General features: G+C 54.6%; 7 protein-coding genes and 1 non-coding gene across 8 annotated transcripts; 5 read left to right on the plus strand and 3 right to left on the minus strand.

Annotated features, from left to right (window-relative positions):
* Positions 1-59: 59 nt before the first annotated feature.
* Positions 60-458, plus strand: B0I36DRAFT_374826 (uncharacterized protein; the record flags this gene model as incomplete). The annotated part of the gene is made up of 1 exon (XM_046160311.1): positions 60-458. One exon carries the CDS (start codon positions 60-62, stop codon positions 456-458), a length of 399 nt encoding a protein of 132 aa, XP_046011543.1.
* A 1,331-nt stretch (positions 459-1,789) lies between these two features.
* Positions 1,790-4,041, minus strand: B0I36DRAFT_411085 (uncharacterized protein; the record flags this gene model as incomplete). Its single annotated transcript, XM_046161928.1, has 2 exons — positions 1,790-1,863; positions 1,977-4,041. The coding sequence occupies 2 exons, from the start codon at positions 4,039-4,041 to the stop codon at positions 1,790-1,792; spliced, it is 2,139 nt and encodes a 712-aa protein (XP_046011544.1).
* Positions 4,042-5,224: 1,183 nt separating this feature from the next.
* B0I36DRAFT_325355 (uncharacterized protein) lies at positions 5,225-6,370 on the plus strand. The gene is made up of 2 exons (XM_046154225.1): positions 5,225-5,286; positions 5,381-6,370. Exons 1-2 carry the CDS (start codon positions 5,251-5,253, stop codon positions 6,296-6,298), a joined length of 954 nt encoding a protein of 317 aa, XP_046011545.1. The 5' UTR covers positions 5,225-5,250; the 3' UTR covers positions 6,299-6,370.
* Positions 6,371-7,937: 1,567 nt separating this feature from the next.
* Positions 7,938-8,008, plus strand: B0I36DRAFT_t95. The gene has a single exon. It is a non-coding gene; the product is annotated as a tRNA-Gly (tRNA).
* Positions 8,009-9,743: 1,735 nt separating this feature from the next.
* Positions 9,744-10,820, plus strand: B0I36DRAFT_411095 (uncharacterized protein; the record flags this gene model as incomplete). The annotated part of the gene is made up of 2 exons (XM_046161929.1): positions 9,744-10,350; positions 10,432-10,820. The coding sequence occupies 2 exons, from the start codon at positions 9,744-9,746 to the stop codon at positions 10,818-10,820; spliced, it is 996 nt and encodes a 331-aa protein (XP_046011546.1).
* Positions 10,821-11,285: 465 nt separating this feature from the next.
* B0I36DRAFT_384802 (uncharacterized protein) lies at positions 11,286-15,199 on the minus strand (the record flags this gene model as incomplete). The annotated part of the gene is made up of 5 exons (XM_046161027.1): positions 11,286-11,908; positions 11,985-13,008; positions 13,081-13,572; positions 14,758-14,774; positions 14,948-15,199. 5 exons carry the CDS (start codon positions 15,197-15,199, stop codon positions 11,342-11,344), a joined length of 2,352 nt encoding a protein of 783 aa, XP_046011547.1. The 3' UTR covers positions 11,286-11,341.
* Positions 15,200-19,779: 4,580 nt separating this feature from the next.
* Positions 19,780-20,968, plus strand: B0I36DRAFT_325361 (uncharacterized protein). The gene is made up of 2 exons (XM_046154226.1): positions 19,780-20,095; positions 20,323-20,968. Exons 1-2 carry the CDS (start codon positions 20,077-20,079, stop codon positions 20,715-20,717), a joined length of 414 nt encoding a protein of 137 aa, XP_046011548.1. The 5' UTR covers positions 19,780-20,076; the 3' UTR covers positions 20,718-20,968.
* Positions 20,969-23,052: 2,084 nt separating this feature from the next.
* On the minus strand, positions 23,053-23,547 carry B0I36DRAFT_350170 (uncharacterized protein; the record flags this gene model as incomplete). The annotated part of the gene is made up of 2 exons (XM_046156861.1): positions 23,053-23,410; positions 23,432-23,547. The coding sequence occupies 2 exons, from the start codon at positions 23,545-23,547 to the stop codon at positions 23,053-23,055; spliced, it is 474 nt and encodes a 157-aa protein (XP_046011549.1).
* Positions 23,548-24,026: the final 479 nt, after the last annotated feature.

Consider the following 24,026-nt stretch of genomic DNA (forward strand, 5'->3'; position numbering starts at 1 on the left):
TCTGTAAGTATGCTAACCATCCAATTAAACCAAAGGACACGACCATCGCCCAGGCCGTCATGGACCACCAAGCTCTAAGCGACATGATGTCCGTACGCGACTTAATGAGAGCGATGATCAGGGATCCAAACGGGAAGGGTATAGGTTCATTAGGCTACGACGGTGTGCTTCGTACTTTTGATGCGGAACGGAACGTCCTTGATGCAATTCGCCTCAACCCGGCCCAGATCAGAGAATACTACGAGGGTCTACCGATGCCCGAGAGATTCCTCACCGCCGACGGCCGCAACGTATCCGAGCGGGACATGTTCCACCCTGATGCGGAGAATATTCCCAGGAAGCCTACAGAGGAGGACAGAGCCAGGACTCGGGCACACAACGAGGACTTGCGAAGGCGCGGATTCACGTGCTGTGTACCGGACAAGCTGGCAGACGGCGGTGAACCGAATCCTAAGTAGTTCCTTCCTCCTGCATAGCCGATTTTTGTTTTTCGGCTACTTGAATACGCAAATTTGGCAGCTGAGCGCAGGTTGTATCAGGTGTGTAGTCGAATTTACATCTGCGCTCTAGGCTGCACACTACAGCCAATGTCACCCCTTCACAACCTTTGAGGTTGCGCCTCGCTAGAATGGCTACTGTCAGGGTCCTTAAGACGGTATGCTATGTCTTCGGATGGGGTAAAGTGTAGCTTGTCGTCGATCGTGCTCACACCAATATAACACGTGCACATCCGTCACAGAACGAGGACGAGCGCGGCAAAGACAGCAACAGAGCGTCACTGACAACCTACATGTTCTTCCGATAAGGTTTGGTTGTGCTTCGACGGCACAGATGCGGACACAGATATGAGCCGGGAGAATGTTTATGAACTCAAGCTCTCTGCCATATATGGCCTCATACCTTACGATTTCAAGTCCATGTGTTCCGCACGAGAGTCTCACCACTCGATGGGATCCAGGGGGTTGTACACTCTAGGTATGTAATTGGGCGCGTGAGAAAAGCGTGAGGCTTTGGTCAGACGGAAAAGCACGTCCAGATAGTTTGAACTGCTATCAATACAGAGACAGGGTTGCTCGAGTCTATCGAAGATAGGTAAGAGACAGGATGTGGACGCTCTGCATTGATCACCTGGGTTGATGAGTGTCGGAGGCCAAAAGCTTGAGGTCGTATACACGCCGCGCCACCTTGTGTATCAGAATCGGTCAGATCAAATCCCACGAAAGCGACCCTCAGTCACGATCTGATTCCCGGGGTCACTGGTCTGACAGGGCGCTGGGTTGCTGTTCTGCAAGATGTGTAAGGCTTGTGCAATACTAACTCCCCAAATATAGGTCTCTCTGTATACTGTCGTGTATAACAGAAGGGATTACACTCTCGGCGATCAAGTGAACTGGTCAAACTATGGATAAGAATGGTACTTGAATTGATAGCTGAAGTGTGAAGGTAACGACTGTCTGTCTAGGAAACTATCCTGCCTATATACTCCTTGATCCTTCATTGTGTACTGCCCTATCAGCTCATTGTGCTGTCGGTCATCTTGTGTGCCGTACAACTTCCTACCCTTGTCCCTGGCCCGATCATGCGACCGGAGGCTTGGCGCCGAGAGTCTGATTGCCGAGCCGATTTACACCGGGCAGGCTGATTGGCAGAATGTGGACGACACGTTAGCCGTATCGAATTCCTGAAACGAGGCTCCGAAAGTCAAATAGCGATGTGTACGCACCCACAGGTTTCTTCCGGCATCTTTCTGAGAAAGCCAACCAACCTTTGTCGGGGAAGTTTGCCCCCCTTAACTCCGGATCACGCTCGGATTGCGCTGAACAGAAATGAACGCAAGGCTCCAGAGTTGCTGGATATCACTCTCTTTACAAGGTCGCCGTGTTAGCATGTACTCTCGATACGCACGCAGACATAGTCCTGGCACTGAAAAAGCTGGTGGCGGCTACCAGCCAGAAGGGGGAAATGGGCACACTTACCAACCGCAGTCTCCCAATTCGGCCCAGATAAAGTTCCCAATGCAGCAAATTGATACCCTCCCCCCGCCTGTTGATCATAAGTCCAGCTCCAGACCTCACCATCCAGGCGAGCCTGATTGGCATCGATCAGGTCCCAAAGGTGGCTGTACGCTTGCTCGACACGCAGACGAAGCTGGGTGTTTGTGCAGAACGCAAGTGTCTCCGTGCTGCACCTGGCTAATTGATGTTCTAGACCTTTCGCCATCATGGCAAGCTGCCAACTCCAGACTACTGTTCCATGATATGCTCCGTTGGTGAGATTGCCTTGAGTGGTAGTGTTGTCTGTATAAGCCGGGTTGGCCACAACCAAGCCAAGCGGTGTGGATAATCCAACGGGGAATGGTTGAAGAATATTGTCGGATGTCTGCTGAAGGAAGTCCGAGAGCTGATTGTCGTTTGTGGTGTTCAGGAAGAACAGCCGGAAACAGTCGTCGGTGTTCATCACGCTGACCACCGCATTCGGGTCCGCACCACCACCAATTGCGAGACCGTGGAAAGCGATCGAGCTATTCAGGTCGGGTGTCGAAGTTGGCCCCACGTAGTATTTCTCTCCTTGATAGGACTTGATCAATTCTGTTGCGCCGTCGAGTGAGATGTTGACCCGAAAGAGGTGCAGCGTGTTATCCTCCCAAAAGACTGCTCTTTCCATCGTCGCGTTTGCTGAAGTGGGCTGGTCACCAAGTAGGCCTTGCTCAGTCAGACTGCTGATAGCCTTCAAGGTGGCTGGCACAAGAGCACAGTTGACATCATATGGTACCCTGCCAGCACCAAGCCCAGCATTGCTGTCACGCCATTCTCCAACTGGTACCCCATCCTTGAGATGAATGAGGTTCTCAACAGTCGGTGAGTTCTCGAATGCCGCTGTCGCGTCGAGGATCTTCTTTACCGTAGTCAAGGCCAAATCGTTGTACGTCAAACCGCGGTTCGAAGCGAGGAACGTGGCACTCGTCGCAAGGAAGTCTTGGGCACGGGATTTCCCGACTTCCGATTTCACGAGATATGCCTCTAGAGCGACCATCAAGAAATAATCCGTGTCCACCATCTTGTAGTCGCATTGGGGCTCGCTGGAGTTCTTGCCATCTTTGAGGTTCAGGAGGGTCGCATAATCTCCGATAACTTCCTCGTGGCAGACGCTACCGTCGGTCGAGTTGATCCGCTCGAGTGCAGCACCGAGGATCGCTTCAGTGATGCTCCCTTCGCCCTCGCTGAGTACGGGCTGGAGAAGCAGGAAGGAAATCAGCGTGTCGCGGCCGAAATACGTCAGGAAACGCCAGGCGCCAGCCAGCGCCTTGGATTTGGATGACAAGAAAGACAGCGCGGTGATCTGGGTCGCTTTCGTTTGGATGAGATCCTGACTTTGCGGGTTCAAGACTTGGCTCTCACTCAGACGTTGCTCGAACGGGTAGTTCTGCCATGCCTGGAACCGATAGGTGCCTTGGGGGATTTGCACCTCTGTACCCGACATGGACATGGTGATCGCATCATCGCTGCCTTCCGTTGGGCGAAGTGACAAGAAACTCTCAGTAACTCCATCCAGCCATTGTCTCTTGATGAGGACTCCGCCACCTGGAAGGGTCTCGAATCTTAGTCCCTTTTGAACGTCGTCGTTCAGAAGTCCGTCGCCTTCGATGTAGTCCCGCAATGAGCGAATACTGCCTATAATTGTTGTTCCGAGTTGAGCTGAACCATCAAGCTCGAGTATCCCGGAGACTCCATTGACCATCGATTCGAGAGTGCGATTGAGCCCTGGAAGGTCCAAAAGCTTTGCCGACAAGGAGCCACCAGACAGGCCAGCCGATCTGAAATAAGTGACGATGCCACTGTCGCCAGCTGGCCAGGCGACGAGTAGTCGCGCATTACCCAGGCCCGACTGGGTTTGCGGCAATGGGCTAGTGACCACGACTTGACTGGCGGTATCGCAATTGGACAGGAAGTAGTTTTCAAATGGCTCTTCAGTCAAGTGAAGATACTCTGTAGAGCACGATGTGAGCTCCGGCTTGCCGCTTGACGCTGCTCCCTCGTCCATCGGCAGCAATGTATTGCTCTCGCAGCTGGTAAAGATCACGGCGTTAGCGGATATCCTATCAGAAAAGAGATTCTCATGATGGCTTGCCGATATTCCCACGGCAGATAGCAGGCATCGCCACATCGAAGTGTTCGACGTCGTTCGATGACAGGACATAGGAAGTTGCCAGTGGTACATGTGTAATTGTTGACCATGTAATTGACCTCAGAACCACATGGGAGAAGATTTGGGTCGAACACCTCCCGCGGGACAGCGGACCACCAACGAGCAAGCAATGAGGGGAGCATGACTGCAGATATGCCGTGGACGATGAACCCATAAGAGCCGAAGTATTTTCTTAAAAACTTGGAGACATCATGAACGAGTCCGGGGTTGACCCCAGATTTGTACGCTTGTTATTAGACTTACCTTGTGCGGGGGCGGACGTAGATCCTGTTTGTGGGCACACCTCTCGACCCGACCTGGCCAAGTGTGGGCTAAGAGGAAAAACACAAGCTGAGCTCGAGTGCCACCTGCATCACCGGAACTTGTAAACATCGCCCGCCCGCTCCGTTCCAGTCCATGACGTCGGCAGGAGGTCTTGTGCCGATGTCGACAGCCTGCCAAGCATGCGCTCGCCCATTGAAACATTAGTGGGCACAAAACAGTTGCCCAAGCCAAACCGCAGCATCACGACTTTGGATGCTGGATACCGCTGATGCTGCTGCAACCGAAAGCGGATGCAGTTGGGGTCGTCTAGGCGATGAAGCTCGCGGATTTGTGGTCAGCAAAGTCCCCAGCCTAGCACAGCTCCACCTTCCCCGCCGTGCTGGGACGGCAATTGCCGGTGAGATCATGGGGTAAACCATCTTCAATCCGCCGAGTCGGGCCTTCTAAGGTTTGATTCGGGCCACATGGTCATGTACCGTAGCTCAAAAGCAGTGAATCGTCGATGAGATAGCTCCTGGCAACCGTTGAAAGCCTAGCGTGCCGTTGTTTGATCACAGAAGGTGGACATATGTTAAATTAATGTTTCTGGGCGAGCAACTGCTTCGGGTGCGGGATGCCGTCATCCTCCTTCAGCCGCTCGACTTTCCCCACACGCAACCCAGCTCAACGACCGAAATCGGACCACGCAACCCTCGAATGTCACCCCGAGATCCGAATTTCTATAGTCGCCACATCTTTCTATCCCTTCTTAGTCCAGCAGACTTTTCTCCGGCAGTCATCATGGCCCAGCCCGTCAAGAATGTCATGCTGGTAGGAGTAAGTACCTCCTCTCCCTCCAAAGCTCCTCCCATCCCCGAGTTCCTTTGTCCGTACTTACTGCTGACCACTTCCACTCCTCCTCCTCATTCAGGCATCCGGCCTCTTCGGCGCCCACGTCCTCCACGCCCTGCAATCCCACTCCCCGCAATTCACCATTACAGCACTCACCCGGTCCTCGTCGACCGCTAGCTTCCCCGCTTCCCTCAACACGATCCCCATCGAGGACACCTATCCCCTCCCCGACCTCATCGCAGCATTCACCGGGCAGGATGCAGTAATCTTAACCCTGCCCGGCCGCCCGACCTCGGAGCTGCAGATCCGCATGATTGACGCCGCCGTCGCGGCGGGTGTGAGGAGATTCGTGCCCAGCATGTTCGGGAATAATACTTCTCGGGAGGCCGGGGAGATGGTGGGTTTATACGCGGATGAGAACCTAGTTAGGGAGCATCTGCGCAGGAAATCGCGAGAGAGGCACGCGAAGGGCCTTGAGGGAGGAGGGTTCACTTACACGATCCTCCACCCAGGACAGTTTTTCGACTGGGGCCTCGAGAGCGGGTGGTTGAGTTTCGATGTAAAGGGGAAGAAGGCGGTTGTTTATGGGAGTGGAGAGAGGAGGTGGAGTACGAGTACCATCGGGACTGCCGCGGAGGCGGTTGTGCGGTGTTTTGAAACTAAGGAGGCGAGGGATAGGGAGCTTAGGGTTGCAAGTTTTACAGTTAGTCAGAACGAGTTGTTGGGGGTTTTCGAGAGGTTGACGGGGGAGAACTGGGAGGTGGGGAAGGTCGACTGTGCGGAGGCGAGGAAGAGGGCTCGGGAGATGGCGGAGGGGGAATACTGGGACAGGTTGAAGATGGAGATTATGGTGTTACTTGGGGAAGATGAGGGTGGGGATAGGGGGCAGGAGTTTGAGAGGGATAGTGATGGATTGTGGAATGAGAGGTTAGGACTGCCGAGGGAAAACTTGACTGAGGTCCTAGAGAGGGTGGTAAAAAAGACTATGATACAGTAGATGATGTTATCAAGGTACGGCACATCGTTCCAGGTGACATCGGCTTGAAAGTTATCCCAGGATCATCCCGACAACTTCAACACATTCTGTGGATAATTACTGTATCAGTCAGCATCACAATAAGGCATAGTCATGTCCCCACAGCACTCAAGAATCCGTACGGTACAAGAGGCAGAAGATCACGGCACGGCCGCCTTTACGATCAGGGTACCACAATCCGTCTCCAACAAAGGTATCGCAATTCACACAGGCATTTACAACCAGCCAAAGCTGCATTCACGACGTGTGTTGGCTAGACATAACCTGTCTGGAAGTTGACTTGGTATCCTTGCGCGCGCGACCCGCGGGGTTTTGCGCCGTTGGGATTGTTACATTTATATCTCTAGTCGCTTCTCTAGAACGAGCAGCACAGCGGCGGCTTTTTCTATATATACGCTATCGTCTCGTCTTTTAGTCCGAAGCTTGTTATCGACAGGATCCGCACGTCTCTATAATACCAGTCGGTCTCCAGCACCGCGTGCTTACTTCAGATGGCTACAAAATGCAAAGTCAGTACTATCTTAACCGCTATGTCGAGTATTATAGCCCGCATCTGTCTCTGGGTCCCCTGGAGGCCATTCGATTAAGCGTAGATCGCTTATCTACACGGGCATTATACTGCTCGTAGCCGGCAGGTGGGTTACGTTCTTCTAGTGCGTTGCTACGGTAAGAATGAGTTGGAAGAAGGGGAGGGGTAGAGTAGGACGCAACTGTGCTCTTTTGAGGCGTGGCACATAAAAACGTGCTCTAGGGCGGGAATTTCTTGATAAGCCACTGAAACAGTCTTTTGACGTCCCAAAGCATGACATTGCATCGGGCGACTCCATTTTGATGAGGCATCATATTTGGATCGGGTAGCATATCGCAGTAGAATGTAAAAGGTAGTTTCTAGGGCTTTTGTGGGGTTATTGAGCTCGCTCGGGGGTTCAATTGATGATAGCACAATGCTAGAGGCTTTCGGCGCGATTGCTCAGGGAAGCTGATTGTAACATCGGAACAGCTTATGATGTTACAACGGGGAAGCTGAGACAGTATGTCAGATTACACAGATGATGGCGGTTTTGTTTTTTGTGCCGCTCGGTTCCCCAACGAAGGACAGTGACATTATCTGAATAATTCACAATTGTCCGTCCTCATTATTAGTTCTGTGAATACTTTGCCCCTGGCATTGATATAGGCGCGTGATGACCCATCGGGGGCGCAAGGGGGGCCCCTGATGGGTCCTTAGTAGCTAAGAATACTAGTTTACTATTTATATTATAGTGAAATTTGGATCTATACTCTAGAGGAAGCCTATCAAACAGCAAAGTACTAGGGGTCTTCTATCCCTAAAGGTTAGGAGCTAGATCTAGATCTTTCAGAATAGCAAAGGCATTTAGGCCGAATCTAGATTTCCGAGAAGTAAGAGCTAGCTATGTCTTGGGGGCAACCCTTTAAGCTCACTGGTCTCTGGAACTCGCTTAGAAAATGGTTGTGTTGTGTATGTCGTCGTCATGTACCACACGATATACATGTCTGTGATCAAGTCATTCGAAGTCACTTCGCAGCCAGTTATGAAGCATGTCATATAGCACCAGCAATAAGCGTTTGGTCGTATACAGCATCAGTGGTTTAGTGGTAAAATCCATCGTTGCCATCGATGGGCCCCGTGTTCGATTCACGGCTGATGCAATATGTTCGAAATGGGAAGACATCCTGTGATTCTTTTTGCACTTCTCTCCATGGCACCTCAGTCGCCCATTGGGTTGGTAACGCACAATACTCAAGCGTATGCAAGATGAACAGCTTTACTTTTGACTGATCAAAACCGCACTGGAGTATGTCTATCCCCACTCGTGGTGTGCGTAAGCCGGCCACCTCGAGAACAAGGTCTGAGCTCGCCGATCTCAGCGACGACCATGCCTGCACGCCCTTGGGTAATGCCTTTGCAGTTTCCAGCAAAGCGCTCTACTTCTGCCATGGCTTCTCATGCCCGCCAGCACCCTGCGCCGTGTACCTCGACGCGTCCGTGTCGCCCTTGGCCAGGTTCGTCGGGAACGCACCTAGCTTGGGGTTGTCCCCCGCGTTGCGAGCAGCAGGCCGGCCCTGCGAGTCGGGAACGCCTGCGTTGTCGAGTGTGGTCAGAGGAGCGAACATTCATCCAGCCACAACTGGCGGGCAAGGACACTCACCATTCTCAACCGCGGCCCTGGTCTTCTCGACAGCCGCGTTGAACTTCTCCTTGGCTGCTTCTGTCCCGGACGGCATTGCGATGGTGGTGGTGGTGGTGGGATGAGGGAGAGTACTTCTGGGCACTGTCGCGTCTCTGCTGTGTACGGAAAGGCTGGATGTCCGGTTGTTGTAGGGGGTTGTCACTGCTGGGAAATGCAGACGGGGAGCCCTGGTGCATTGGTATTTGTAGACAACATCGCCACAAGGTGCATGTACAACGGAGGTTATTGGATCATCTGAGGCTACAAAGTGATCATTCAATGACATCTGCTCCCCTGGCCTAGACTGCAGTTGGTGCTTTGGCGCAGTCGCTTAGGCTCGCGTGGGCGTCATGGTGACGTCGTCTAGCTCAGCACTTTGACTGTTTTTGACGACGAAGCGAGCGGACAATGTTTGGGAGACGATGTGCATGGTGGCACAATCGTATTTGCATCTACACTGACATTTAGCTCTTCGTTCCATAAAGCCCTCCTCTTCTTCGTCCTTTGCTGCTGTTCATGCAACGGGGAGGATGTTCGAGGCTGCTTGGTGGCACTTACACATGTACACCCTCACCAGAGAAGTGGGGCCCGGCTCCCAGTGCGTTCTTCATGTACGTGGTTCCCACCGCCGGTGGAATTGCTTGAAGGTACGACATGTGACTGCAGTTTGAGAGGATTAATTTGAGCCCCAACCCATCTTGGTATCATGCAGGGAGGTGATCTGTATTTCAGCACACAACTTTGTGGAAACCGGCATGTCTTGCACCGCCAGTCGGCTGGCCCCACCCACTTACACGGCGACCCCTGCCACGGCGTGTCATGACACCCACAACCTCGAGGTTTCCCAAACGCTCAAACATAGGAGAGAATTGGGAGTGGTGCTGATCCTTTGAGACCAGGGTGTGTATTTCCAGGACATCCCCAGCGCATTCATTTCATAAATCCGTTATGGCCTTTGGAACGGGACAATGCCGTTCGTTGAGAACTCACCCCTGGTGCAAGGGGTCTTCTGAACCTCTACGTCATGCGGCGATCCGCGGCCGAGACAAGACATCCACACCTACATGTGCGGCTCATCGCTTGTCTGCTTTGTTCTACAGTGATGTGCAAGTATCCTTCACGGCTACGGTTCATGAGCCGCAACTATATTCCTTACCACTCAAGCACAACATCAACATCAACACAGCCTAGGCACGCTAACACCACATCACACAATGCGAGCCCCCAACGACAACAAGTTTGATCCCAACACGGACATCTCCGACCTCTCGGGCCGGGTGTACGTGATCACGGGCGGCAGCGCGGGCATCGGCTACGGCATCTCGGCACACCTCCTCCAACACAATGCGGCCAGGATCTACCTGCTCGGCAACAAGGAGCAGCACCTCGACGAGGCCCAGCAAGGGCTCAGGCAGTACGGCGACGCCTCCCGCGTCGTGGAGCTCGTGCAGTGCGACCTCGCCTCGCTGCGGCAGACCAGCCTCGTCGCGGCCCAGCTCGCGGCCAAGCTCGACCGGCTCGACGCGCTCATCCTCAACGCGGGCATCGGCGTCGGGCCCTACGCAGAGTCCCCGGAGGACGGCCTGGACACGCACATGCAGGTCAATGTCATCTCGCAACACCACCTCGCCATGACGCTGCTCCCCGTGCTCGCCAAGACAAAGGGGAGCCGGCTGTGCCTGCAGTCCTCCGAGATGCACCGCATCGGCACGAGCGGCGTGCGCTTCCTCAGCCTCGAGGAGATCAACCACGACATTGGGCCCTCCAGCCTCTACGGGCGCAGCAAGCTCGCCCAGATCCTGCTCATGCGGGCAATGTACCGTCGCAAGCTGCAAGTTCTTCTCCTCCCACCCGGGGCACAACAACAACAACAACAACAACAACAACAACAACAACCACAAGGACAAGAAGGACAAGAACAAGAGCAACAAGAAATAAAGGCGCCCGTCCTCATCGCGACACACCCCGGCGGCGTCGTCACCGACCAGCAGGACCAGGCCGTCGAGGCGTACGGCCTGCTCGGCAAGATTGGCGTCGCCGCCGCCCGGCCCTTTATGAAGGACCCCGTCGACCAAGGGTGCCGCCCGATGCTCTTCGCCGCGACGGCCGACGACGTGGCCACCCTCGCCGACGACATCTACGACGGCAGCTACATCGTGCCCGACTGCAAGGTCGCCGACGTCAGCACCCAGGCGCAGGACGAGAAGCTGCAGGAGCGGTGCTGGACGCTCGTGCAGGGAATACTCAGGGACCGCCTGGGGACGTTGGTAGAGAGAGAGAAGGCCAAATGAGACACACGCGCACACACACACACACACAGAGAGAGAGAGAGAGAGAGAGAGAGGGAGAGGAAACGCTGCACGCGAATCTGGGGTGCGGCGATTGCCGTGACTCATGGTTAGATGGTGCGATATCAAATGTCCTGTGCCTTTTTTCAACCAGCTTTTCGGAAAGACCAAAGTGACCTGCAGGTGCGTGACTGGAAGGCCCCCGGCTGGAATGCGCTTTGTTGCCCTTGGCCTGTCCCCGTTTATATGCCAATATGAATATGTCGCACAGAACTACAGCCAATTGATACACCTCTTGAGTAGAGGGAACCTGCTGTTGCTCGCTTTGTGAATGGGCATGTCACACAAGATACACTTTATGGCTGAATCAAAGTGTGAAGGAATGTAATGCTTGAATTATTGATAGTGGTACAAAACATCATATTTACTTGTTTTTGACAGCCTCAACCTGCAAATTGCATTATTTATCCGAATTGAACAATCGATAGAAGAGGCGTTGATGTGAGCAGGACATAGTCCCCAATCTACAGCAGCAATACGGCCGCAAGGCCAGCAGCAAGGGTCCAGTAGCTTGACGTGAGGTGGCCAGCAGCCGCAGTAGGGATGACAGTGGTTCCTGCAGTGCTAGAGGAGCCCAGTGATACTGTCGTAACCAAGCTGGGCGTAGGGCCGCTGCCAGATCCAGGGGCACTTGATCCAGGAGCACCAGAGCCAGGGGCACCAGAGCCAGGAGGAGTGCTGCCGCCGATTGGGACAGGAACAGCGGTGCTGCTAGCAATGACCTCAGTTGTGACGTACGGGGTGGTAGGGCAATTGTGCACTGAGGCGGGGCACGATGTGACTGTGTACACCGTAGTTGTGTAGACAATGGACGTCGAGTATTGCGGTGGCGCCGTTGGGACCGCGGGCGACGTGACGGGGCAAACCGTGGTGGTGTACGGGATTGTCTCAGTGGTAGTGATCCCAGTTGTGCAGTCAGGAGAGCCAGGGGCGCAAGACGTGACAGAGTAAACCGTGGTTGTGTACACAGTTGATGTGGTGTATTGTGGGGGTGTGCTGGGCGCGCAGAACGTAGCCGTGTAGGGCACTATCTGTGTGGTCCAGGTGCCTGGCGTGCAAGTGGTGACAAGAAACTGGGTCGTTGTGGACCCTGTGGACGTGGCATACTCTGCGCAAGTAGTCGTGGCGATGGTGAGAGTAGTCGGACGAGTGACGGTGACGGGGAATGTCGTCGTGATTGTCTCGGTTGTTGTCGTGCCCGAAGTGGGATACGTAGTGGTGAAAGTGGTCGTGATTGTCTCCGTTGTCACCGTTTCCGTAGTTGGGACAGTGACCGTGATAGGGAATGTCGTGGTGATAGTCTGGGTAGTGGTACTCCCAGACGTTGTGAGTGTGGTAGTCAAGGTTGTTACGACAGTAGTGGTAGTAATCGTCCCAGTCGTCTGAGTTGCCGTTGTCGGGATTGTGATGGTTGTAGTGATCGTAGTAGGGAATGTCGTGGTCAGTGTTGCTGTGCTGGTGGTGCCCGAGGTCGTGATGGTAGTAGTGATCGTTGTCACGACAGTCGTCGTCGTTTCCGTCGTCTGAGTCACCGGCGTTGTCACTGTGGTGGGAACCGTGGTGGGAATGGTAGTAGTGATTGTAGCTGTGCTTGTGGTACCAGACGTCGTGATTGTTGTCGTAATGGTTGTGACAGTTGATGTGGCGGGAGTTGTGACCGTTGTCAATGTCGTGGGTGCTGTGGTAGGGACGGTAGTGGTTGTAGTTGCTGTGGTTGTCGTCCCAGACGTCGTAATTATTGTTGTGATGGTAGTGACAGTTGACGTAACAGGCGTTGTGGCCGTCGTCAAAGTCGTGGGGACAGTGGTAGTGATCGTAGCCGTGGTTGTGGTCCCAGACGTTGTGATTATCGTCGTGATAGTAGTGACAGTTGATGTAACGGAGGTTGTGGCCGTTGTAGGGACAGTAGTAGGGATGGTCGTAGGGATAGTAGTAGTAATCGTTGCTGTAGTCGTTGTCCCAGACGTCGTGATTGTCGTTGTAATAGTAGTAACAGTTGATATAACGGAGGTTGTGACCGTTGTAGGGACAGTAGTGGGGACAGTCGTAGGGACAGTCGTAGGGATAGTGGTGGTAATAGTGGCCGTGGTTGTGGTACCAGAGGTTGTAATTACGGTCGTTATGGTCGTTACTGTAGTCGGCGTCGTAGCCGTTGTAGAAACAGTAGTAGGGACAGTAGTAGGGACGGTCGTGGGTATAGTACTAGTTATTGTAGCTGTCGTTGTGGTACCAGAGGTTGTAATTACGGTTGTTATGGTCGTTACTGTAGTCGGCGTCGTGACCGTTGTAGGGACAGTAGTAGGGACAGTAGTAGGGATGGTGGTAGTAATAGTAGCTGTGCTCGTAGTACCAGAGGTTGTGATCGTAGTTGTAATGGTTGTTACCGTGGTTGGCGTTGTGACCGTCGTTGGGACGGTGGTAGTAATCGTGGCTGTGGTTGTGGTACCAGAGGTTGTGATCGTAGTTGTAATGGTCGTCACTGTGGTCGGCGTTGTAACCGTTGTAGGGACAGTAGTAAGAACAGTCGTAGGGACGGTAGTAGTAATTATAGCGGTGGTTGTTGCACCAGAGGTTGTGATCGTAGTTGTAATAGTAGTTACTGTGGTCGGCGTTGTGACCGTTGTGGGCATGGTAGTAGTGATCGTAGCTGTAGTCGTAGTGCCAGAGGTCGTAATTGTAGTTACAGCAGTAATCACTGTAGTAGTTGGATGCGTGTTAGTAGTGTCGGTAGGAGACGTCCACGTCGTTGTGTCGGTAGGCGACGTCCAAGTAGTAGGGTGCGTGTAAGTAGTATCGGTAGGAGACGTCCACGTCGTTGTGTCGGAAGGAGACGCCCACGTCGTTGTGTCGGTAGGCGACGTCCAAGTAGTAGGGTGCGTATTAGTAGTATCAGTAGGAGATGTCCACGTTGTTGTGTCGGTAGGCGACGTCCAAGTAGTAGGGTGCGTATTAGTAGTATCAGTGGGAGACGTCCACGTCGTTGGATGCGTGTCAGTGGTATCCGTGGGAGATATCCAAGTTGTAGGGTGCGTGTCAGTGGTATCGGTAGGAGATGTCCAAGTAGTAGGATACGTATGAGTAGTATCGGTAGGAGATATCCAAGTAGTAGGGTGCGTGTCAGTGGTATCGGTAGGAGATATCCAAGTAGTAGGGTGCGTATCAGTGGTATCCGTGGGAGATGTCCAAGTAGTAGGGTGCGTGTTAGTGGTGTCCGTGGGAGACGTCCACGTCGTTGGATGTGTCCAAGTGGTATCAGTCGTGGGCTGAGTCCATTGAGTATCAGTTGTAGGCTGAGTCCAATCAGTGTCGTAGTTTCTTGCGGCGATATCGGTGTTTGCTTGGCCGAGGCCAGCAATCGCCATCATGGCGAAGGCAACATTTGGGGTCCGCATCTTCACACAATGTCCTCAGCGAGGATGCTGTTCCAGAATATTGTAATGCGTGTCTTCCCCGAGTATGTCTTTTTGGCAGCCAAGATTAGCTGGAAATTGTGAGGCTTAATGTTTGTGTGCGTATGGCTGGTTCTCTGCTAATGCAGGTTTGCCTCGGAGACGGGAAGACGGGGCAGGGTGGCAGCTCTTATGTATGCGGGTATCGTCCCGTTTGGATGCCCGTGCCGATGAGAGGACTCGCTGTCGTCAACATCATCATGGCCATTACCGATGATATGGGCTTAGGTGCCCCTCTGTGACCTCGCCATGACTGCGGGACTGTCTCCTGCAGACCGCAACCAAGAGGCCGAGGCGTCGCCATGATCCACCGGGATCATCATCGCCGGCCACGGCAGGCTAATGCCGGCGGCCGATGACGAAACGCTGCTCAGGAGCTCATCGTGGACCACAGAGCATCGGTACAACTAACGCCGGTACTGGGAGCTTACAAGCAGTAGCCACCCAGCTGTGATGGCGACGACAGTGTTAGCCAGGCACACATGAGGCCGAGGGCTCGCCCATTGGGCCTGCGGCCGGCGATGGCTTGACGCGATCCGACGGGAGGCGCGTGAGTTTCAGGTAGGCTCCATAGACGTTGAAAATATTCTTGAGGCGATTGGGCCAAGATTACAAGCTAACGGCGCGCCGGCCGGAGCCATAGCGGTAGTGATGATGGTGATCGTTGTTGAGGAAGGTCCCGAAAGCATGGGTTGAAGCCGTGGCGCGGGTGGGGCCGCGGCACTGGGCGTCCGCGAGCCTCTGACACGAGCGGCGCTGAGTGAACCGGCAAATCGCCACGGCCGAGGACAGAAGTTGGGACACGGGGGTGTATCGCAAACGTACGTTGGCACCGTTGGACGATGGTCCCGATGTCGACGTGTTAGTTGGCATCGCGGAAGGAGGTGTGGTGCGTCGCGGCAAAAGTGGGGCGTGACTTCCCAGACGCTCAAACAGTCGATGCTAGGCACGCTAACGTACGCTACTTTACCAGCGTGCCGGGTTCTTCCCGCCGCCGCCCAGATGAGCAAACGGCGCCCGATCCTCTGAGCATCATCTCAAGTCCCACAACGCCACAACCTTGACTGATTCCATCCCCCACTCTCACAGGACCTCCTGGTCTGCTTCCGACGTCCTGGCCTCGCCGCCTTCGACACCGAGGGGCTTGTACACAATGGCATCGTGGCTGCCGCCTCTCTCACGCCCTCAGCCTTGCCGGTCCCCACGACAGACGTCAGACTCGAGCCTCCCATGACGCCATGGACCCTGGCATCTCGAGCACTGGAGTCCCGCCGGCACACGTCCTGCTTTCCTGCCGGAACATTCTCCCCTGGTGGGCGGGTTGCAGGCACGCGGCACGCGGCACTGCAGCACGCACCCGCCCCCTGTTACCCGAGGACGCAGCTAGGCCATCTCGCTTCTCCCAAGCGCAAGGCGGGTTTTCTCGTTTGGGGCGCCGTTGCTGCTCGTTCGGGCACGAGAGCCAGCCGGTTCTGGTATTCTGCTGTCGATCTGTCAGGGCTGTGCCGATCGCGCTTCTCCACCGCCGAGCCAGTGTCCCAGGAGGCTCTAGTGGCCGTACACCTTCTCCATGACGAAGATGCACCCCAGAACCACCTGCGGCAGCTCGGCGTCAAACTCTAACCAGGCCACCGGCTAGCGCTGCACGGCGCTTACTGGCCCTTAGCTTCGTCTCCAGTTGTGCATGCCAAGCCCAAGCCCCGCGCGTAATCCCGGTCATGACCCAACGTCGTCTTTCCCCATCTGGCACTTTCGATGTCGTGTGTGGCACCGTGAAGCCAACTTGGGCATGGAAGCTACGCTCCGAGCAGTCTTTCCGCCAGCTCGGCCCATGGCAATGGACCGTTGGTGGAACATTCCAAGAAGACCCGCCAACCTTGGCGGCTCCACGCCTGCGGTCGGCAGTCCGCCTCCGTGGCTGTTACCTGCATAACTCGTGGTGACACAAGAACCCTGTGGCGGTTGTGGGCACTTGGACTCGTCACCATCGGACTGTCGTCACCGGCCGTTGAAGGATATGAGACAAGACCCTGACGAAACTGCCCATGGCGCCAAGCAACCACTCCGACAAGCCCAGCAGACTTCCGCGGGCATTGTGTGGAAACTCTGTGTTTTGGGGCTTTCATTGTGAGCCAGAGTGTTCTCCTCGGGCTTTCCTCTAAAGGCATGTTTCCTGGTTTTCGACCAGCAATGCTCGGTTGGAGTTCTAAGGCGGAAGCCGCGTGCCCTCCAGATGTCGCGCATCGGTATCTGAAGAACGGTGAGCTTACCCTCCTTCGGCGCATGCTTGACGCGCATTGGCTGGGGCAGGTGTCTAGCCGAGCCGACTACTGCATGCTTGGCGGGTGGACCACAGTTTAGCCCGGCATTTGACTTGTGCAGTGCATGATGCTCGAAACGCGACATCCAAGCTGTCCAGGATGTGGAAGAAACACGCGTGCATTCTGGCACGGAAGCCAACTGCGCACCTTCGACTATTCCTAAGCCGGCATTTAGTCACGAACCAAGATCACGGCGCGACAGCTCATGAGATGGATGGGATGGACGGTGGCTGCACCGGCCGCTCTCGCTGCTTCCTCTACTTCATTTATGAGCGATCCATTACCCACACCTGGTCAAAAAAGAAAAGTCCCAAGAGGTAAACCCGCACAGTCTCCGGCCAGCAGCTCTGCAGATCACTCAGGTGCAGGATTGCCATCTCCGCCGTCTGCCGAAGCTGAACCTGGAGCGAAGGGGGAAAAGCCTGGTCATGGACGACTGCCTCTCCCCGCCGCCTTCCACTGCAGTCACAGATCGTGGCGAGAACTTGTCTGACAAAGGTACGTTAGTCGAAGCATGGGCTCGTCAGATGTGGCTCAGAAAGGTTGATATCTTAGACTGATTCATGCTCTTTGCATGACTTCCCGGCTTATTTCCCTGGTCTTCACCTTCCCATCCTACATTGTGTATTCACAGGCGCCCACGTACTGGGAGTCTCCGTTTCTCCCTTCCCCTCCCCTCCCCCCTTTTCTCTACCCTTGAGAACCCCGAGCCTGGTCTAGGAGGGATCAAGATCAAGATCGAGATTCCCCGAGGTGTGACACAGGCATGGTTGTTCCCAAGCTGGTCGTGGCACAACCAAGCTGCTACTCCAATGGCTGTATCTGACTTTCGCATCTCTGCATGGCTGCATATGCATCTTTCCACTCGCTCGCGAACTAGACAGCCCATGAAAGCTTGTCTGCCAAGCCGCCGCGTGGGTGCATACGCAAGCTGATGTGTGCATGGTATGCAGATAGCGCGTGTCCCGCATGCAGGTCCGGTGTTTGCCTCCCCCTTGGCCTCCAATTCCCAGCATGCACCACCACACCAGGCACCAAAATGTGGCTGTGGCCGTGACCGGCTTGGGAGGCCAAGCCAGCCGAGCCGGTGTGGTCTTTCGTCCCACCAGGATTGGCAAAACGTGGCACTGCATGGTTGCCAGCTGGGGCCTGCATGTGTGCTCATGCACGCACGATGATGATGTCCCATGTGCGGCATACGAGTGTACCGAGACTGGGTTTAGCCGAAGCAGCGGCGCTGGCGCCAGCGCCGCCAGTAGCACTGGTGAGTCGTATTGAGCTTTCCTCTGAGCCTTTGCGGTCAAGATTGGTGTGGTTGACTCTCTCCTCGTGTGGGATACACCACACGCAGTGAATCGAGATGCCGCGTTGCTTCTGTGGCACGAGAGTTTCAAGCGGCTCGTCTGTCCTGGAAACATGCAAGCATGTGAGCTCGTATGTATTCTTGCATCGGCCCTGTTACTTGGCCGAAGCAAGCACGGAGGTTGATCGCCTTTCGAAAATCGAGTGGTGCCTTTGACTCTATGCTTTGAACCTGCAGCTCCGTGTCAAGCCATGCATGTCGAGCCGCTCCAAGCAATCACTTTGGCATCAGCAGCAGATCAACGAATGAGTCTCTCCTGCGGCGCCGGAGAAGACTCCGCGGCCATCGTGGGGTTGCCTGTAGGTCCCAATCGATTCGGAGTCATGTCGCTCATATCGAACGTTGGACACGGTCACAGCTATCAAACACCTATCTCATCCTCTGCCGCTGATTCATGTCTGGATATTAAATGCTTCCACTATACGAAGGAACCTGGCTAGGTACAAGCAAAGTACACCTCCGTGGTTGTGTCCTCTCGCAGGAGGTGCAGAGCTTTCTATGTCACCATGCAGGCTGAATGCTTACTCGAGCCCTGTCTTCTGAGGTGTTGCTTGCAGCCATATCACGATCCTTGTTCCAAACGCACGCTTACCATTCTCTGAGATATTCTTCTGTATCCTTTCGCTCCCAGATGTGTATTTTGGGGGAAACAAGATCTCGGAAAATTGCTATCGCATGCATCTCATCGAGATTTCGTGGCAGGCAGCCCACAACACCTCTCACGAATGGTTTTTTTATGGAACGCGAAAAGAGAAGACAGTTCGACTTCCGGTAAAACCTTCCTATCGAAAAACACGAGAAGCAGCATTGTACTAACACTCACAATGTTCAATGAGGATGTGGAACTGGCCATCCAGAGGAGAGACATCGCGGGCGGCAGCATCAAAGTATAAGTGCCAGCGCATTTGGCGAGTCCGGCGCGACTAATTCGTGTTGTGTTCTCTCATCGCTGGGGCCATCACGCCGGACCATCTAAGCTTGTGCACAACATCGTGATCAGCAAAACACATCGAAGTAGTCTGGACAGGAAAACAAGCATCGTGGGAAGGGAAAAAGGGTGGCTAATGCGAGGGGCAGGTTTGGACCACACCATCTCGTTCGTCTAGCACACGGACAAAACCCCGAGAAACGCCTGGCCCTTTGTTTCTCGAGAGTTTTGCTGAGTCTTTTCTTGATGCATGTTTCCCAGAATAAATCCCTCTCGAGATTCGTGTTTGGTCAAGATTGGTGCCTCTGGCATCTACCTGCGAGCGAGAATAGCTAGCGCCCTGCGCACTACAGCACGCAGTGTTGGAGCCACGAATGACGTGCGTTTGCGTCTGCCTTGGCTTGCAATCGAAGGGCGCGGCGACTGCAGGCACAACGCTTGCTTCACTCCAGAATCTGGCGCTTGGGGGAGGACTGGAAGGGCGAGAGCGGGAAGACCTTACCTACTTTAGTACTGAGGTAGGGTTTGGAGAGTGCTCCTGCAGTGTAGGTGTTCGTGTTTCGTGGGGGAGGGGCCCAAGTAGCGTAGTAGAGTACCTTTGAAGCCGTGAGCACGCGTGTCACTTACAAGCGCAGTGCTTGCATGAGGCCGTATCACGATCGTGATCTGAGAGGAAGCTGCAAGCTCTCGACCGAGATTTAAAGTGCAGACGCTGCAAGAGACAGCTGCAAGTCATCATCCATGGGAGTGACTTGCATGAGGAGAACTGCATGCGAGCACAATCGGCGTCTCTGTGCCGTCTTCTTATGTCTTTCGCACTTTGACTTCCTGCACAAAAGCACGATGACGTCACCATCAGCCGTGCTTGATTGACCAGTCGAATCCTCGGCTGTTTGCGCCAACGTGCCTCCAGTCTCCAATCATCTCCAAGCTCCATTACGAATCTTCAACGATTTTGGCGAGGCCGCGGAACCAGATCAAGCTGCATGCAACGCAACGGTACAACCCTGCCGCACGCTCTACTACCATTCTGCCTGTACGCCGAATCTCGGCGATTCATCAAGACTAGCGTAGACTGCATTGGAGACGCCGCAGGTCGTTTGCCCCGGGCAAGCAAGCAATACCTAAAGACGCAGCTATGGCTTCCAGTTTCAATGGTACGTACGCCGGTCCCGAAGGCCCAGGTGCCAGCCAGCCATGAATGGCCAGCAGCCTTCGCAAGCCTCTGGCCCGCAACCATGCCGTCGTGGCCGGAGACCCGCGAATGTCGTGCGAGGCTGAGCAGGCATCGCAAGGCTGAGCTCGCTCCCAGCCGCTCCATCTACATCAATGACCGACCACAGGCCCGCTGATACTTACCTGCTTCCCCCCGCCGCGAAATCAGTCCTCCGGCAGCCTCTGAAGCTCTTCTCCCAGCAGCCCATGACGGGTTACTTCCGCGACGGCTACTGCCGGACCACGACCGCAGCCAATGGTGCCCCCGGCGGGCCGGTCATGTCGGACCCGGGCAACCACGCAGTCGCGGGCGTCGTGACGGACGAGTTCCTCGACTTCTCGGCCTCGCGGGGCAACGACCTGCGCAGCGTCGGCCTCATGGGCGGCTGCAGGTGGTGCCTCTGCACGGCGCGCTGGCTCGAGGCGTACCAGGCCTACCGCGCGGGCAAGATCAGCGAGATGGGCGTCCCGAGGGTGGACCTGGAGTCTACCGAGGACTCGGCGCTGCGCAAGGTGGATCTGGAGACGCTGAGGCGGTTTGAGGTCAGGCATCGGGATGCGTAAATCGTGGGTTCGCAAGATGAGGGGATTTGTAGGTCGCGTGTGGAGTGACGGGGATCATAGCAGTTGCAGACGGCAGGGATACCAGATTGGCATACAGGATGGTTGAAAGCACACAGAAGAGGTCATTGCCGCCGTCGTGGCCGAGTTCGTGATAATCTTCCGCCGCTGATTCTCCTCATCACCAACCACACCTCACCAATGCGGTGCACATATTATGCAAGATACAACTGATAAAATGCTTCGAAAGTGCCTGCCAGTCCAATCTCCCGGTTCGCTTGGTGATATTACAAGTTTCTAGATACTATGAAAGTCGCTGCTTTGTGCAAAAGACGAGTGACAAGGGCCCCATCCCCATGTGCCCGCAAGATGCCACCAAACTATCCCCACCAATATCTCGCGGCAGTCATCTCCCACTCGAGCTCACCCTGGGCGGCCTGCTTCGATTACAGCAGCCCATACGATAGAACTCCAGATCGGAAGGATCAATCCACTCAGTCAAGGTATCTGCGAATAAGAGAAAAGAAGGGCCTCCCAGATATCGACCGGTGGGACTCGAGGAGCAGATCACGGTACATTGCCCTTCAACTTGTTCTGACGTGGTGGATGGTTGAGGAATGCTCCCGTCTGTCTTCATTGGACACGCCGGTTTAGTGATCTTGTACTCAACACTGTACGACTAGTTTCAGAGTTGGTATCACGGAGAGCGCATCATCATTTGCCATGAATTAAACGGTGACTGGCATCAAATATGCCAACAAGTAATGGTCCAAGAACAAAGGACGGAAACCCCGATTTCAGGACTGCGGAAATCTGTACGGATAAACATAGCAGCCAGCTGCTGTTTGTTCCAGAATCATAGCAACGGCAATCAGTACTCATTTTTAGGTACGTGATCCGTTGCAGCCACTTGGCATGAAGCAGATGAGGAATTGATGTTGACATCGACATGCTGTCCGGACAGGCCCTCCGGCCTCCGGATTCATGATGCGGAAATACACGACTAGGGTGCAGTCAGGCTAATTTCCATCCTTTTCAAAAGGCCTTCGAACTCCGTGCCATGCCTGCAAAGCAAAAGTGGTTTCGGTCCATGCATACTCTGAACATCCCACTTCCACGCCAGTTTCCCGCCAGTTTCCCGCCAGTCCACCTCGGAGGCACATTCGTGCGTGCACCAGGCACTCGATACAGCCTGCTGATTTTGGTCCAAACGCTGAGTGGCTGCGCCCTTCTATGTTCTAGGGGAGGAAGGCCTTGCAACGGGCCAGCGAAGCCTTCAGACCACCTCAGCAACTGGGTTGTTCTGTGAAATAAACGTGGCTGGAATTTGATCTCTCTCTATGTCCCTCTCTCTCTCTCTCTCCATCCTTGTGTTGTTACACGGGTCCTTGTACTAGGAAGGTCAAGTGTTGTGAATGAGAGTAATATTAAGCCCCGGCAAAGTATCAGCTGAACTCAAAAGTCAACAAAACCCCCCGACACAGAGAGCGGCAGACTTGCTCTGGATCTGCAAGGATATCTGGCAAATTGCTGCACAAGGGCTGGACGGGGGATTCTGAAATCGTTGAATTTCTAACGCCTGATGACGGCGGATTTTCGGACGCCATGATTCTGCAGTTGGGAGGATATGCAGCACCGCTCTCTCTCAGAGGCCGAACCCCTCCCTCAGCGCCACGACACGTGGTAATGAGGAGAAATGGCAGACCGAAATTGGGTACCGGTCTGTTGTGTCTGGGTGACTCCAAGGACATTCCTTTTTCTTTTTTTTCCTTTTCTTTTCTGGTGGAAGCGTTTCTGGAAGCTCTCTCTCATTGCCAAGCTCTCCACCATACGCGTTCAACCCCCCTCTCTACGAACAGACCAGGCTCATACGTAACCAAATTTAATATTTGTCCATCATCTGATTAGTGATTTGGAAGGATCTTCTCAATCCAAACTCTTTGCTTTACTTCACAAATGGAAAATCCGAGGACGTGCGCTGAGATCATCCCTACTAGTGACACGGCCTCGTGGTGATGGATCGGCGGGTAGTGGTCCGTGGCACTTTAAGTTACCACACGGATTGGACAGCGGGATGGAGGGGGATCTTTTTATGTTTGATGATGACTCCCTACTCGAATTGGTCTGACAGTGCATAGTGTTCCGTGCGCCGGATGTCGTTCCGGGCATGGGGGGCGGAAGCGGCGGCGCAAGCGATGGGTTTTTGGAGCGACAGGTCGCAGGAGGCACGCACGTCACAATACTTGAGTCACGATTCAGAGCCTGGCAAAGTATCTTACAAGATACTGGTTCGGTGGCGTGTTTAACAGGCGCAAGTATTGTCGGTCGGACGTGCAATTCAGGATAATAAAGAATTTAGCAGAGCGTGCATTGCAGAGGTGAAACCACGATGCCGGGCAACTGCCGCAAGTTCGTCGGCCGTTGTGCCGGATTGGGGCAGTTGGAGAAGCAAGACCACGATTCTGTGGCAGGGACAGGGAGGCACTGCGGGGATATCAAGTCTCAAGTCCTTTTCGTACACATCATTTTTGCCCACGCAGAAAAGGGCATGGAAACGTGGCTTGCGACACGTGGATGACTGCTTGTTGACTGATCCCTCGCCAGGGGGAAGATGAGTGAGGCGCTTGGATGTGGTGATGGCAACGTTGCCACCTACTATGGACGAAGCGCCACGTGGGACGTTGGATATCCATACACTACGGATTTGAAGTACGTACCTTGGGCTGGCAACTCTAACTAAGGTACAGAGTTGACACCGGAAACGACGTGGGCATCGAGCACCGGCGCCGACGACAAAGACTCCGATTGGGCTGCGCGCCCGCGGAGGAGCCATGGCGTGCTTCGGCGGGAGAATGGAAGACTGGCTGGTGGTACGGTGGCACCAGTTGTTGCAGTTGCAGCAGGATGACAGCAGCTGCCAGATCGGGAGGGATGAAAAAGGCGCACATGCATGCGCCGCCTGGCGAGGCGAGTGGGACTGCATCTGGGATCTTGGCCCGACCGGGGTGTGCATGTGCGTGCTGCGCGTATCGACGGCACCCGCAATCCTGCCCTGCCCTGCCCTGCAGTGGTTGTGCTGCTAATGCAGGTGGTGCAGCTCCCCTGCAGCAGGCAGCGCTGTGCAGACCGAGCGTGTGCATGAAGGGTGGTGGCCAGAGGTCGTGCTGAGCGCCAAAGCAGGTTTGGGCAAATTGCGCGGCATCCCGTGGGCCATTCGCCAGGCCCCAATCTCGTTGGCCAACCGCCATATCACCGTCGATATCTTAAGTGGCGCCTGTCCCGTGTGGCTATATCAGACGGGCGCTGATGTCG

This window comes from Microdochium trichocladiopsis (genome assembly GCF_020744255.1).
Source record: "Microdochium trichocladiopsis strain MPI-CAGE-CH-0230 chromosome Unknown B0I36scaffold_6, whole genome shotgun sequence".
In the NCBI taxonomy this organism is placed as follows: Eukaryota; Fungi; Ascomycota; class Sordariomycetes; order Xylariales; family Microdochiaceae; genus Microdochium; species Microdochium trichocladiopsis.

What these genes read in the sequence shown, in the direction of transcription:
- B0I36DRAFT_325355 (XM_046154225.1), top strand. Translation starts at nt 5,251, where the DNA reads ATGGCCCAGCCCGTCAAGAATGTCATGCTGGTAGGA. An exon ending in AGAATGTCATGCTGGTAGGA is followed by an intron (nt 5,287 to 5,380) that starts GTAAGTACCTCC and finishes CTCCTCATTCAG; the next exon opens with GCATCCGGCCTCTTCGGCGC.